This window comes from Solea senegalensis, linkage group LG11 (assembly GCF_019176455.1).
Source record: "Solea senegalensis isolate Sse05_10M linkage group LG11, IFAPA_SoseM_1, whole genome shotgun sequence".
NCBI classification, from domain to species: Eukaryota; Metazoa; Chordata; class Actinopteri; order Pleuronectiformes; family Soleidae; genus Solea; species Solea senegalensis.
In genome coordinates this window covers 15,749,207-15,764,681 of record NC_058031.1, presented here as the reverse complement: position 1 = coordinate 15,764,681, position 15,475 = coordinate 15,749,207, and the positions used below count along the sequence as shown (strand labels likewise).

The 15,475-nt window shown below is 38.8% G+C and overlaps 2 protein-coding genes across 2 annotated transcripts; one reads left to right on the top strand and one right to left on the bottom strand.

Moving 5' to 3' along the window:
* Nucleotides 1–1,562: 1,562 nt before the first annotated feature.
* rprd1b (regulation of nuclear pre-mRNA domain containing 1B) lies at nt 1,563–7,758 on the bottom strand. Its single transcript, XM_044039285.1, has 7 exons — nt 7,095–7,758; nt 5,853–5,982; nt 5,323–5,456; nt 4,850–4,968; nt 4,592–4,718; nt 4,128–4,303; nt 1,563–3,458 (listed from the first exon to the last, which is right to left on the bottom strand). Exons 1-7 carry the CDS (start codon nt 7,243–7,245, stop codon nt 3,309–3,311), a joined length of 987 nt encoding a protein of 328 aa, XP_043895220.1. The 5' UTR covers nt 7,246–7,758; the 3' UTR covers nt 1,563–3,308.
* Nucleotides 7,759–10,460: 2,702 nt separating this feature from the next.
* Nucleotides 10,461–15,099, top strand: LOC122777734 (taste receptor type 1 member 1). Its single transcript, XM_044039162.1, has 6 exons — nt 10,461–10,648; nt 10,789–11,104; nt 11,189–11,956; nt 12,029–12,247; nt 12,510–12,630; nt 13,929–15,099. The coding sequence occupies exons 1-6, from the start codon at nt 10,461–10,463 to the stop codon at nt 14,852–14,854; spliced, it is 2,538 nt and encodes an 845-aa protein (XP_043895097.1). The 3' UTR covers nt 14,855–15,099.
* The last annotated feature ends 376 nt before the right edge of the window (nt 15,100–15,475 follow it).

The following is a 15,475-nucleotide window of genomic DNA, read 5'->3' as shown; positions in this document are numbered from 1 at the left end:
AAGCTCTTTTTTAATGAAAGTGGCAACAGTGACTAAATAAATACAATTTTATTTTTGACAAACACAAAATAAATTACTTTACTTTAATGAGACATCTCATTATAAACATCAAATACACTATTTAAGTTTTAAAATACAGTCTTTCTATTTTCTAATTTCATATCATAGTTTGACAATAAGGCCAAACATGGGTTTGGCATTTTTTTCTTGAGCTGCCTAGAAATGCATCCAAATTAATATCACTATGTAAAACACATTCTCTTACTTTCCTAATTATTAAAAACAGTTATAGTAAATCACAAGTGCATTATCACCATCCAAACAAAGAGAGGCAACAATAGAATAATCATGAAATAAAAATCTAATACAGGATAGACATAGTAAAGATAAAATACTGATACATTATGAAATAAAGTTGCAATGATATTATTAATAATAATAACAACAACAATAATAATAATAACAATAACAATAATAACAATAATAATAATAAATGTTGGTTATTGGCCCCTTTCAAAACACCAGGGTCACTTTAAAAGTCAAAGTTAAATAACAAAATGCGCAAAATACAATAAAACAATAAGACAAGAGCTATACGACAGTTAACTATACAATGTTCAAGTAACAATGTGTGACTAACAAAAGTATCTCTTTGTTTAGTGTTTACATTATTAACATATTAACGGAGGATGGGGGAGTCAGGGAGGCTGTGCAGCTGGTCAGCTCCAGTTGCTCAGTCCCTCAGCACTGGTGTGATGGTTCCTCCTAATCCGTTTCCTCTTTTTGCCCTGGATAAAATCAAAAACAGAAACATTAGATGTTACATCTCATATCAGCTGAAGACAACTCTTTGCAACACCTGTTTAGTATCTTATAAAAGGTTTTATGGCCTGCGGATTTTCAGAGTTTTGAATAGATTCAAAAGTTAAACAGGACAGCACTCTATTATCATATTTTATTGCCCTTCAGCGTTTTACCCTGGCAATAACAATAAATATCCACAGGTGCGGTCATTTAATAACTTCGAGACATGACACGTTCAACCGGGGACTGGCGAATATGCAGGGGAAAATCTGCAGATGTAGCATTTGTTAATACATAAAATAAAAGAGGAATACATTTTTAAGGTTTGTGGGATTTTTACTTTGTTATATTGACAGTAATATATTACTATTTATCCACAATAATAAATCATAGACTCATATCACAGTAGATATTTTCACTCCATGGTTGAAAAAATATTAAATTATGATCCGAGTCTCCTAGTGTATGTATATTATACATACAATTATTCAGTGTGACTTCACAAGTGATATTTATTTTTCAGTGATTTGTGTCTTACTTTGAAATTGCATGTTGGAGCGACGGTAGCTCAGTGGCAGAGTAAGTTGTCTTTCAACTAGCAAGACATGTCACCCCACATTGCTCCTGACGACAGTGCTGCACATGCTGCACATTGATACGCTGAGTGAATGGGTGAATGTCAAAACTGTAGTGTAAAGCAGTGTTGAGTGGTCAAGACTAGAAAGGCACTATATAAATACAGACCATTTACCATGTAGTCATGTTTCAAATAGTTCCAGTTTATTGGCATTCACTGAATCACTTTCAGAAAAGCACTCCTGTTGGTGAAGTCCTGCAAGTCCAGTATGATTTTGCAGAGAGACAAGTAGATGAGAAAAGACCAAACTTTTATCAATAGTGTTGCACAACTGTGTCAGAATGTGCTTGAAATCCTTCCTGGCACACATTTCGACAGTGTAGTTATCTTTAATGACCATGGTATTAAAGATTGAATCTAACATACTGACTGCCTGGAAACAGTCAGGCTGTTTACTGAAAATAAATTGTAACATCTACTGTCTCCAAAGATTGTTGCATCAGCAGGTTACAGCTACTGTAATCTACTTTTATTTGCAAAATTCACCAGCACTGAAAGGCCTGATCAGTTCAACTCAACAAATGATAATTGTCAAGAAAATTCATTTCTCTCAAATGTTGTTCCAAATATTACATAAGGAAAATGTCATACTTCCTAAATAGAATATGAAAATGACAATATACTGTATGTAATGGGGGTTTGTCAGTTTTAAAATATACTAAAATGTATAAATCCCTCACAGGTAGCATCAAGAAATATGTGCAATTATTGTTATTGTGCGAATTTAATATTGTCAATCAAATGAGCCATTTGTTTAACGTTTAAAAATGAAGACAAAGATGCTCAAGTCATCAATTGTAATGGTTTCACTAATTTTTTTATACCAAAAAAGATCTTGTGATATACAATATCAGAAAGACAAGTCTTCTCTTTTAGCAAATACTGCACTTTTTTGAATTTCATAACACAATTAATTTAATAAAACAAAAACCAGAGGGTTACTTTGAAAGCAAAAGTTGAATTGTTTCATCAACATCCAGGATTTGCTATACAAAACTCAAACACTTCCTTGTACACACTTGTGAACATAAACAGCCTCAGCGCCCTTTAGGAATTAAGTGTGAAAACAAGCAGGAACTTTGAATTTGTACAGTTTTACTCTGTAAAGGAGAGAAACAAAACATTTCAAACTTTCATAAAGATGCTGTCCCACAAATCCTATATAGTCACAGTCTCTATGATGAGTTACTGTACTGGGGGGGGGGTAATGTGTAACAGTTGTCAACGATGAGCTTTCATCAAACATCCAATATCCATCATACATTAAACTCAATCTGGTCTCTTCTGTAATTGTACACACATCAAAACTACCTGACTATGTGTCATTAAAAAGCCATTAACTCCAAGCCATAAAAATAAAACTAATGAAAGGTACATCTTGTTCACAGTGTAGTCACAACCTCAGACAACTTCAGAGCAAACGGCCCACCTCTGTTTTCAAAATGCCACACAGAAATGAATGACACACCCTGACACCTTAACACTTGGGTCTATGGAAGCTTTAGCTTCTTCACTTCTCTCCTCCTCCTAAATCAGACAAATAAAATCAAACAGGAAATAAACTTGTTCCAAGCTGGTGGAGTGGAATCCTTGTTGACTGAGTAAGAAAGGGAAAAATCCAGGCCAACAGAGTCTATTCTCTCCTCTGCAGAGCAATTTGACTTCACCAAACCTTCCTCCTTGTGTCCCTTTCTTCCTCTTGCCATGCAGATATAGAGTTAGCAGGTGAGCTGGCTCCTCCACTGACAGAGGTTTGTCCACATGTACTCTAGCTGGAGACACAACTGGGAGTATGTTTGTGGATCAAACATGGGGTTGGGTTTTGGTGCGGAGGAGCATTAGGGACGTTCGTCTGGGCAAAGACATCTCAGTCAGTGGAGAAGAGATCTCCAGCAGAGGGAAGTGGGGCCAGACCCCCAGTCACGTTTGGCAGGAGAGACAGGTCAGGTAGACTCTGGATATGAGACTTGAGCTCTTTCCTCACCTGAGTCACCCTCGCCAGTTTCTGCTTGTATTCCTGCAATGAACAATCACAAAGATGCAGCACAGGTACATGTGAGATAAACATTATTGCTTGGCTACAAAGCACAGAGTGAAATGATTTAATTATTTAACCGATTGGGTTGTAGATTTAACCCAGCAGGAGATAACGTGGCCCTATCCATGTCTACCACGAAAACCAGTCACAAACTCTTTTCTGAGGAACTTGTTAAGTTTAGAGCCAAGACTTAACTTATGGTTAGGTTAAGGTTAAGGAGTTAGGCATTAAGTGGTTATGGTCAAGGTTAGGGATCATTCTCTAATGTAAAATTACCAATTCAATCAAACACATTTAATGAAAAATAAATGCCACTAGCATAAAAGTTTGGGGTGACTGCCATCTCCTGTCCAGCTAAAAAAAATGGGACATAGTAATGATTTTGTAATATTTCTGGCATGGTACAGTTTATAGGAGGCACAAATCCAGAGTATATCTTCTCAGGTTGTTCTCTTTTTATTATAAATATCCTACTGTTATTGTCCCATCACTGCAGCTTTTTAGGCAAACAAAGGGTGAAAAGGGTTACACTCAAAAACTAATTAATGAAGGAAATTTACCACATATGTTCAAAATGAGCTGTACATTATGTCTCCTGTTGTATGAATGCATGGATTTGGCTGCATATGTTCATATGATATGTCTCACCTCTAGTTTCTTTTCTCTCTCCATGAGCGCCTCCTTCTGGCTGCCAATATACTCAGTCAGCATGCGGGCCAGCTGTCGCCGATCCTCCAGCTCAGCAGCGAGTCGGCCATTGTACTCCGCCAGCAGCAAACAAGCCTCATCTACCGTCTTTGACAGCTTGTCTGCTGCTTCCTTGTCTATAACAAAGCCAAAGTGTTTTTTTTTTTCACGATCGAGTATACATAGTAGCATTTTATAAATTCTGCCACAATCTCTGGAAGATTTAACTGAGGCAATACTACTATGACACAGAAACTATCACATAATGTAAAGGAATTTTAAAACACAACACATTAATACAATTAAGACGCAAGTTTCAATGCTAAGGGAAAATAAGAACACAGTATTAAAATTAATAAAAAATAAAATGTATAATGTATTACAGGAAAAGTAATTTCTGATTAAGCTGAGCTGTTGAGTTTTACCAGTGATCTTCTCCAGCAGAGAAACATCCTGGACTTCCTGTGGCAGTGAGGCGATCTTCTGACGAACAGCTGCATCACCTGATGCTGCATTCTCCAAGTCTTGCAGGGCTTTCACCAGTTCCTCAGTCTGAAGATGAGCGTAAGAGTGTGTTTAAAACCGACGGTTAGATTTTATCAGGATGGAGAGACCATGTCACAAAGAAAATGGGTGGAGACGGGCAAATAAGAGTAAAATGAGTAAAACACTTGGCTCCGCACCAGCTGATTTGCAGAGGCATCTGTGATGTGAGGGGAGTTGTGGCTTCTATAGTCGTCATCCTCATCATCCTCTTCTTCCTGGATCTTTTGATAGCTGCGTTTTACTGCCTTTTTCTCCTCTGCAAAGATAAGGTTTGAAATGACAGAACAGAATATTAAAAAGAGGTCAAATGCCAACAACTGTACATAAAACTGTAACTGTAATAAAATGAAACAAATCTTCTCAATGCCAATTATTTTATGATTTTTACATAAAAAAAGGAGTTAACTTCAAGGCTTATTTTGAAAGACTGTGACATTTATTTAGCTGCATCTGACACTTTTGCCATATCAACAGAAGCAGAGGTGACGTTACTCTAAAACTGCAGTAAGATCATGTGCAGTAGTCATGTCAGTTGATATTTTTGTTCAAATACTTTATATATGTATAATTATGTATATATAACAATGATATTATGTAATGGTAGTCCAACCTGAAGGCCTGGGACTGTTTGTGTCTTCTATTGCCAGTTTGAGCTGCTGAATGAAGTCAGCTCTATAGAGGGCCCTCTCCTTCCAGATGTTCAGCAACCTCTCCATGGGCCTTTTACATCCGTCATCGGCTTCTCTGCAGAAGTCACAAGAACAACGCAAATTAGCAGCAGAAAAAAAAAATGTATTATTTCACAAATTCCTCCAAACACCTTATGGATAATTAAGGAGCACACATTTATATTTAGTCTTTTCATTAGTCTCTAAAAAGTTTGTTGCCATTTTGTCCTATCTTAGCGGTGGATAAATGTAGGTCCAAAGACAAATTTACAGTATAAACCCATAAGGTAAAAGTTGTTACTATTTGTGAGTGGATTCCCTTTTCACTGTTACTTTAGCAAATATTGTTCTGTTGAAAACAAGAAAAAAAATTTGGGACAGTAAGTGTCCTCACACCTGTACACAAACTCACACTCATTACAAACTCTTATTGTTAACTGTGTGTGAGCATATATTCTACACCATTCTCTACCTGGCCACATGTGAGCATGCGTCAACAAGGACAGTCTCAAAGTCTTTGGTGAACTCTGGTCCTTTCTTCTTGCTGTTCTGGATAACATCGTTGGCCAGATACAGGAAAGTCAGCTTCCTGCTGCTTTTAGCTGGACACAAAAAACATAATAAACTGCTTATTATATTGACAATGGGATAACAGAAATTGATTCTTACACTATGTTGTCAATGTGGGCCTGTGATGGTCAATGTATTATGTGCATACAAATTGTAGCTCAATATAGTGCGCTTATTTTTTTCTCTTTTTCTGGGGCTAGTTTATAAGTAAGTTTATCATTACAGGCATAGTCTTAGTGGAGTTACAGTTTTCTAGAAGGAAACTGTGTATCTTCACAACCTGTTCTAGATAACTTTAAGTCAGTTAAGCTCATATTTGTTTGCATGCTGAAACAGTGACATCTAATGCTGAGCAATAATCCACTAACATTGGATGTCACAATACAACAAAGATTCAATACATTTGCACAATGTTCATGCAGGCATTTCATATAATAGACAATTGATTTGTGAAATATATCATTTGTAGCCATATCCAGCCATGGTTTCAATCAAAATCAAACAAATAAAGTATAGTGTGCACACATGATGCAGGGCAACCATGACAGAGACAATAGACAGCAAATGAAGGACAAACAGAATACACAAAAATAAATCAATGTACTTGGATAGCACAAAACAAAGTTATTTTCTGTTTTTACAGTGTATTGTGTTTATCGTTGTTGTTCAAGAGTTCATTGTTATTATTATCATGATTATTATTATTACTAATATTGACTCGTTTCTCCTACAAAGTTCTCAGCATTCCAGGTCACTGTATTCTCAGAACTGTACATATAAAGTGGACTTGTTTTTCGTTATTTTTCAGTAAATGACAATCACTGAAGCACTTTAACCCTTTCTACCAGCGTTTACCTAAAATATTTAGGAACTTTATTTTAAAATGAATGTGTAGGTTAACTGAGTGAGGGAATGTTGTAAAAATGTCATTCACTGACCCGATGCAAAGTGACGTAAGATATTCCTTTTTTTTAAATACTGGAACAAACTGTTATGTATTTTAATCAGTTTGGACAGACATTGTATGTGTGTATGCATGGTGTTGTGTGTATAGGCTTGTATGATATGCTGTGTATGGCTTTTACATCGGGACCTTGAGTGTGTAAATAAAGTTATATATGTATTTAACAATGGCAGCTCTCACCTTTCTTCAGCTCCCGATGCCACACTTTAACGATGAGACCCGAGTGTTTTCGGTGGTGGATGATCCACAAAGACAGAGTCTGGACGCTCTGCTGTGAACTGCTCAGCTCCGACAGTTTCTTCTCCAGGGCCGACTCCGAGAAGGACGACATATCGCTGAGTGAATGAGTGTGGTTGGGTGTCAAGTGTTTCCCCCGCGCTCCAACAGACCCGCTCCTAAAGCTGCTATGAAGAAACTCGCACTGTCATCAAAACTTAAGTTGTGTTAAACACACCCAGACACGCGGCACCAGACCGCCCACACTCCCTGGAGTTAGCTCTGTCTTCGGCTGGATCTGTGGCCCAACCTGCAGAGTTTGTGGTGGTTTATCGGCGACTGGGTCTCCACTGTCTGCAGAGTTTGTTTACAGCCACGGCTAATGTTAGCCCGCCGAGCTAAGTAGCCGTCTGCAGACCCGTGCAGTGCCGAGCAAAGGCTGCGCCTCAAACTGAGCTCAAATACACAGAGCTTCTGTAAAATCCGTCCACTAAGTGTGTTCAGGGCGCAAAAATGTAAGTTAAAACTCTTGAAAAGTGACGCTAAAACTCGTAGTTTGTCTCTGCACGTCCAACTAAGCAGGAAGATCTAAGAAGAAAAAAATGGCAGCCTTGCACTTTCACCTCAACGTGTGCGTCGCACGTTAGTGACGCAAACGGAGCGAGCCAGACACTATTGTCCCTTTATTCCATGGATGTTCCTTGGATACGCGCGTGTTTTATCACCTTAGCATCATGTTTTACACATGGATGTAGGGTTTTAGCACAGATTTTCCATTATCTATCTATCTGTCTGTCTATTAAGCTTTATTGGTAATCACAAAAGGATAAATATAATGGTATCAAACAAATATAAAATAACAACAAACACACACAAGGAGACTCACATGGGGTTTTTATTCTGTTATGAAGTTGTTGAATCAATTTTTGAGAATAATGAAAATAGGAAGTCAGGTTAGATTTATGGTTAAGGCTAGGGCACTGTGTACTAAATAAGTCACTTAGAAATGAGGGGATCAAGAATTTAATTGAAAGGGAATAATGGAAATGAGTGAGAAAGCACGAGTCAGGATAGTAGTGAAGTTCTTAAGGGATATGGGGCTTTTTTACAGGATATAAAGTGGGGAAAATATTTAGGGTAAGAGTGTGTGTGAGTTTATGTTGTGAGGGTGGCCTTTTTTCTGGTTCACACTCCAGAGCAGAAGGGGGGCGGTAATGCACCTATAGATGGATGCCAACCGCCGTAAAACAAAAAGAAGAAGAAGGAGAATTAATTTTTGTTAGGGCTTATTAAATTTGAGATCGTGTTGAGGTGTGTGTCCAGATAAGAATTTTTATAGTGTTATAATGGGCAGTGTCTTTGCATATTTTGCTTTATGTATATCAAATTTAGCCAAACTAATGCTAAATAATAAACAAGTTAATTAAATATTGTGGGAAAATTTGGATCTTATATATGTAGTATATGGTTGTAGTATTCTTTTGCTCCCAGAGAGAGTTCAGATCAGTCATGTTGGTTACTATGTGATTTAGGCTTGACTTTCTGTCCTTTACTGCCAGACTGTTGAATAAAAGAATGTAGGCAAGGAGGCTCATTATCTGATGTAGCAGATGGACCTCTTTGACTACTGACTCTGTATTTTTGTCAAATTGAAGCTGAAAGTCAAACACAAATATTTATAGGAGTCGACAATCTCAACTTCCTCACCGTGATTGAGATGTGTGGCTTAGACTTTCTAAAATGAATGACAAGTTCTTTAGTTAGCTTTTCTATTTCATGGGCATCATCAAAATGCCTGTGTCAAAAAAGACTTGCCATAGAAAGACATGACAGACAGTGAACCTTTCCTTTTATAATCCACACCTATCCCTTTTCTGCAATGAAAATGGAAACTATACATTTTTTATGTTAATATTTTAATGTTAACTGTCACTAATAAACGATTTTTAATACACCTGAAAACCTTGGAACAACCAACATTAATTATTTAACATTAATTAAACTAGCTGGTTAATGTAAATAACAATTACTATTAAAAGCTTTTAATCACTACATTTTTCCATTGGTACAATGCAAATATTTTCAATCATCAGACATGAACATTTACATGCTTGTTTGCCTTCACGACACTGTGGTTGACCAAATGCACAATTTTGTTGTCAGAACAATAGGTTTGGGCTCTGGACACAGGTGAGCTTTAAGCAAATTGTATGTAGTTACAACAGGTGCGTTCAACAAATCTATAGCCTCAAATATCAACCAGAATGCAAAGGAAGCCACATGAACAGACCTTTTTCACAGCAGAGAATTGGACTCCTCAAAACAGGACATCACAAATGGTTCACTGAAATGACATTCAGACATATACTGTTAGTAATAACAAACGTGTAATTACTAACTATGTCCATTACTCTGCTGCTATGATTACTTATTAATGTTGCTTGACTCACACTGTTATATCATTGTTTGTTTGCTTTTAGTTTGTTTGAAGGATTGTCTGCAGGTATGAAATATGATATCTGGCTAATAATATAGGAGGGACAGCATTTATAAATCTTTCCCAACATTTTAGTTGCAAATTTTAACATTTATTTAGGAAATATTTCTTGCCAGCTATTGTTTCTTATTAACAAAGCCTTTCAGAGTTTTACACCAAATGTGACTTTAAACTACATAAACTACAGTTATTATTTATCTTGGGCTTTGTTTTTGTCTTTATAAATAAATCCTTGCTGTGATCATTTTTATATTCATTTAAAAAATTGCAAAAGACCTATAAAAAAACTAAAAGAATCGATATATATCAGAAATACACACACACACACACGTTTACGCAGTATTTGTAGTAAGGACACGCATAAACATAATGCATTCCTTAGTTCCTTATCCTTACCTTGACTGTCACAACTAAATGCCTAACCTAAACCCAATTCTAATCCTAACACCAACCAGAAACCTTAAAATCTGTGTCTCCGTGCAGATTTGTGGTTTACAGTGAGAAATGTAATATCTGTGTTTGCTCTGGATTTCAGTTTGTGTCATTTGTCAAAGATTATTGGAAGAAAAACACCGGTACGTCTTTCATGGCTGATTACATAAATACAACTCATTTTAATGAGAGGGAAACTCTGCAATCACACAAACAAATTACACATGCAAACACACTTTAGTCAAATAACACTACCAGAAAGATGCAAAAGTGATCCTCTCATCCCTCCCTCTGCCACTCCACATGTTCAAATACAGCCCCTGATCCGTTTTACACTGAGCTCTGACACCAGTGTGTGTGTATGTGTGTGTGTGTTTGGCAGGTAGAGGTAAAGTATGGATATGTTCAGTGCTGTGTTTCTTTCCCTGGGCTTGCTGATGATGGTGCAGATAACTGATGGAGAACTGGATTACACCTCACAGGGGCAGGGGATGCAACTGCAAGGCAACTTCTCCATCACAGGAATGTTTCCTCTGCACAACAACGATGAGCTGAGCCCTGGTTTGCCTGCACTGGGTTCATGTAATGAGTGAGTTTACCTGCACAGTAAACATTCAACTACACAATTGATGAATTGCATCTTATTGGTTGCTTGGTCTGGACATCAACATAAATATTGTTCTTTTATCATCTTCACTTGTTTCTCTCTTGACACCTGGCCTTTTCTAGAGGGACGCCCAACAAACACGGCTTTCACCTAATGCAAGCTATGAGATTTGCCATGGAAGAAATTAACAACGGCAGTGGACCACTGCCTCTTTTACCAGGAGTGAAGCTGGGCTACCAGATGTATGACATCTGCTCCCTGCCAGCTAGTATCCTGGCCACAGTGGACCTGCTGGAGCAGCAGAACCAGAGCACATCTATACCTGAGACAGAGGGAGACACAGACTACAGTAAAACAGCACTGGCAGTGATAGGGCCAGACAGCAGCAGCAAATCGTTCACCCCTGCTTCTTTATTGGGGGCCTATCTCATACCACAAGTATGTTTTAATAAATGCTCTTGAAATACGACCCTCAGCAAGCCTGCACACAACATTCCTTACATCCTCTCTATTTCATTTTAGATCTCTTATGAAGCATCAAATGAAATGCTAAGCAACAAGATGCTCTATCCAGCCTTTTTGCGCACGATTCCCAGTGACAAGAACCAGGTCAGCGCTATGATCCAGCTTTTAATTCGTTACAAATGGACATGGATCGCTCTCTTAGGGAGTGACAATGCGTATGGCCTGTCAGGCATGAGGAGTCTTTCCCAACAAGCACCACGGCACGGCATCTGCATTGCATACCAAGGAATCATCCCCTCATTTGGCCCCGACAAAATCCAGACCATGAGGAACATGGTGGACAACATACTGAAGACCAAAGTGAACACCATTGTTGTCTTCTCTAGCAAGTCAAAACTTAGCGGCTTCTTCCCATTTGTCATTGAGCGTAATGTCACAGGTAAAGTGTGGGTGGGGACAGAGGACTGGTCTGTAGCTACTCTTATATCAGGGATACCTGGGATCCACACTGTTGGTACTGTGATTGGTGTCTCCATCAAATCTGCATCTCTGTCTGGTTTTGAGGACTTCGAGAAAAAGGTATTTCAGGCTTCACTGCAACAGAGTGCCATGCAGAATGGCAGTGACACCATGAGCGGAGGAAATGATTGTTTACAGAGCACAGACCTGTACAGCCTTGCTAAGAAGAATTTCTTACTGGAGGAATATGACATCACCTCCTCCTTCAATGTGTATAAGGCAGTCTACGCCGTGGCTTATGCTCTGCATCAAGCTCTCAACTGTGATTCTGGAGAGTGCCAAAGGAGGAGGGTGTACCCATGGGAGGTGAGACAATGTACATTTGTATTTTTGTCATAACATTTCGTAAAGCACTGATGTCTCTTTTCTCCTCTGTAGCTTCTCTTGTGGCTTAAGCAGGTGCGATTCTCTCTAGGCAACACCTCAGTGTACTTTGATGAGAACGGTGACCCGTACTCAGAGTATGACATTGTGTCGTGGGTCTGGAGGCAGACTGTGTGGTCTCTCAGAGTGGTGGGCTCCTTCCGTGCTGATTCCTTTACGCTCACAGTTGATGATGATCAAATTGAGTGGCACAACAGAGCACAGTCAAACTCGGTGAGATCAGCGTGGAGAAAATTCTATTACATTGTTTTAAAAGTTTTGTAAAGGTTAAACACTTTACCTTTCCCACTTTGTATATGGCTTGATGTATGGAGGAACTGTTTCTGAGACACAGTGCTTATTTGATTATAATATTCTGAGCAATAATAGATTACGGAACTGAAGCTGTTGCGTGTTTTGTCTCTGGCCATTCTATTTCGATAAGATTACACAATAAAATGCAGATCATTTATAATACCCTGTTACTTGTGTGCAGGTGCCTCTGTCCATCTGTTCTCCTCCCTGCCCAGAGGGCCACAAGAAGCTGCTGACAGGACTCCACACCTGCTGCTTCGACTGCCAGGCCTGTCCTGCTGCCACGTTCCTCAATATCAGTGGTAATATAAAGAAACACATTATAAAAGATGGACTACACTCACACGCCACTTTATTATTCGGTACACATGCTTGCGAACAAATATCTAATCAGCAGCAACTCAATGCAATTAGGCATGCAGAGAGCAGACATGACCAAGATTACCTGCTGAAGTTCAAACCGAGCATCAGAATGATGAAGAAACGTGATCCAGGTGACATGGCATGGTCTGAGTATCTCAGGGCCTGCTGATCTACTGGGAGTTTCACACACAGCCATCTCTAGGTTTTCCAGAGAACAATCCAGAATACAGTATATCCAAATAACTCAACGAGCCACTATGGGGCATAAGACTGTTTGTGGATCAGTCTACAGCAGCAGAAGAACACAGGGAGTGTCACTCCTGCCATTTTATCAAATGTCCTGTACCTAATAAAGTGGCTGGTGAATGTGTCTGAAGCAGTTCATTTCAAAGTGTGGGCTGGTGATATTTGCAGGTGAACCTCAGACGGATATCCAAATTCTTCCACATACCAATTTCATTGGAACATATATTATTTATTCTGGGTGGAAAGTCACAATTTCAAAAATAACACTAATATGATGTCTCACTTTGAGTTTCATTAATATCAATTACTTTTTAACACCATTGTGATGAATAATTATTGGTAATTGGGACAAAAATATTTGCTTCATTGTACATTTTTAGGGACCTCAGATGTCTGAAGTTTGGGAATGTCTGCTAGACTATTAAAGAAAGACCTGACGCAAGTGTTTTTAAATGAGAATTGTGGAAGGACTACATGTTTTTTCTTCTCAGTGGGCTTACATGACGCATTTGTAAAAACAGAAAGTGACAGCCTGGTGTCAGGACATGATGAAGATGGGAGATTAAACATTTTAAGTGTAAAAGCACTTTATTGAGGACAATGTTTTGTGTATTTATTGTCAACTATAAGATTCTTTAATGTCAAAAAGTTTCAACAGAAGACAGAGAAAGAGTGAGTGACCTGCAAATGGATGACAATCACAGTTGACAAGCTGCTGTGTGTGAGACTAACCAGCAGGTGGGGTGTTATACTAACAATTGGCACTGATGCAGGAGCAGAACTGGCTCACAATGAAACACTGCCCAACAACATGCACTACTTTGCTGCAGTGCATTTTCTCTTTAAGTGTACAACATTTAATTTACACAATAAATAATCGATATATGTAACAGAGTGGGAAATGGGAACAGCATTATGGACAAACTCTAGCTCGGATGTACTTGTATGTACATGTTTTCTCCTTTACAAATCTGTTGTGTGTTTTCCTCAGAACCCACTATGTGCCAGCCTTGTCTGCCGGAGCAGTGGGCTCCTCCCCGCAGCGATCAATGTCTAAATAGGACTGTCCTGCTGCTTGCCTGGGACGCCCCACTCTCCATTGCACTACTCTTCTTTCTTGCCACCTGTCTTCTCATGACCCTCAGCTTTGCAGTAATTCTGCTGCTTAACCTGAAAACGCCTGTGGCCAAGTCTGCTGGAGGCCGCACCTGCCTCCTGATGCTGGCAGCCCTGACGACTGCCACCATGAGCTCTTTGTGTCATTTTGGCCCACCATCTCCTCTGGCCTGTATTCTCAAGCAGCCTCTATTCATCATCAGCTTCACTGTGTGCCTGGCCTGCATCACCGTGCGCTCCCTCCAGGTTGTCTGCATTTTTAAATTTGCATCGAAGCTGCCACCGGTCTATGACAAATGGGCCAAAAAGCACGGGCCAGAGTTTACCATTTTCCTGTTGTCTTTCACCATCTTGTTTATTTCTGTTCTACGTGAGGGCGTCAACCCTCCTCAGCCGACTCAGGATCTTGACTTCTACCACGACAGCATTGTCCTGGAGTGCAGTAACACTGTCTCACCAGGCTCGTTCATTGAACTTGCTTATGTCTTTCTGCTCAGCATCCTTTGCTTCTCTTTTAGCTACATGGGGAAAGACCTGCCAGCAAACTACAATGAGGCCAAGTGTGTCACCTTCAGCCTCATGGTGTACATGATCTCCTGGATGAGCTTCTTCACTTTATACCTCATCACCAGAGGCCCGTTCACCATGGCTGCACATGTGTTTGCCATACTCTTCAGTGTCCTGGCCTTGCTTGGCGGCTACTTCCTGCCCAAAATCTACATCATTGTCCTGAGGCCGCAAATGAACACAACTGCACATTTCCAGAACTGCATTCAAATGTACACCATGAGCAAACAGTGAAGCACTGAATGACTTAATCTGATTAAAAATAGTATAACAGTAGCTACAAGTGATATAAGTTAAATATATGTTAAATGTTTATTGTATGTACACAGATAAAAGTTGTTTTTGTTTGTTTTTAGATAAGTCTCATTATTAAGTTGTCTCACACATTGTAGCTCCATACAACAGGGGTCTCAAACTCAAATGACCTAGGGGCCACCAAATGTGCACTTTGAAAAAGTCAAACATCTGGAGAAAAAGACATCAAAATAATAATATTTCTGATGATATTGCACCGAATTTCAAAATAAAAGTGTTTATTTTGATATGGAGCAACAATATAGAAGTATTTATGATGCAAAATTAATCGATTATTAAAAAAAAAGCATACAGACATAAGTCATTATAGCTTGATATGAAGTACCGGCCGTATGATATTTACTGGGGAGCCGCTGGTTTGAGACCTCTGATATTCCCCGCCTTTCAATGAATTTAGTTTTTATTATATTAACAAATATATAATATTAGTTGTATATTCTAATGGATGCCTAGTTTACAGTCTATTTAATCAGATCATTTTCTGTATGAAATAGTAGGACAAACACAGTTTGTTTTTTTATCAATAACACCTCAGAGTCT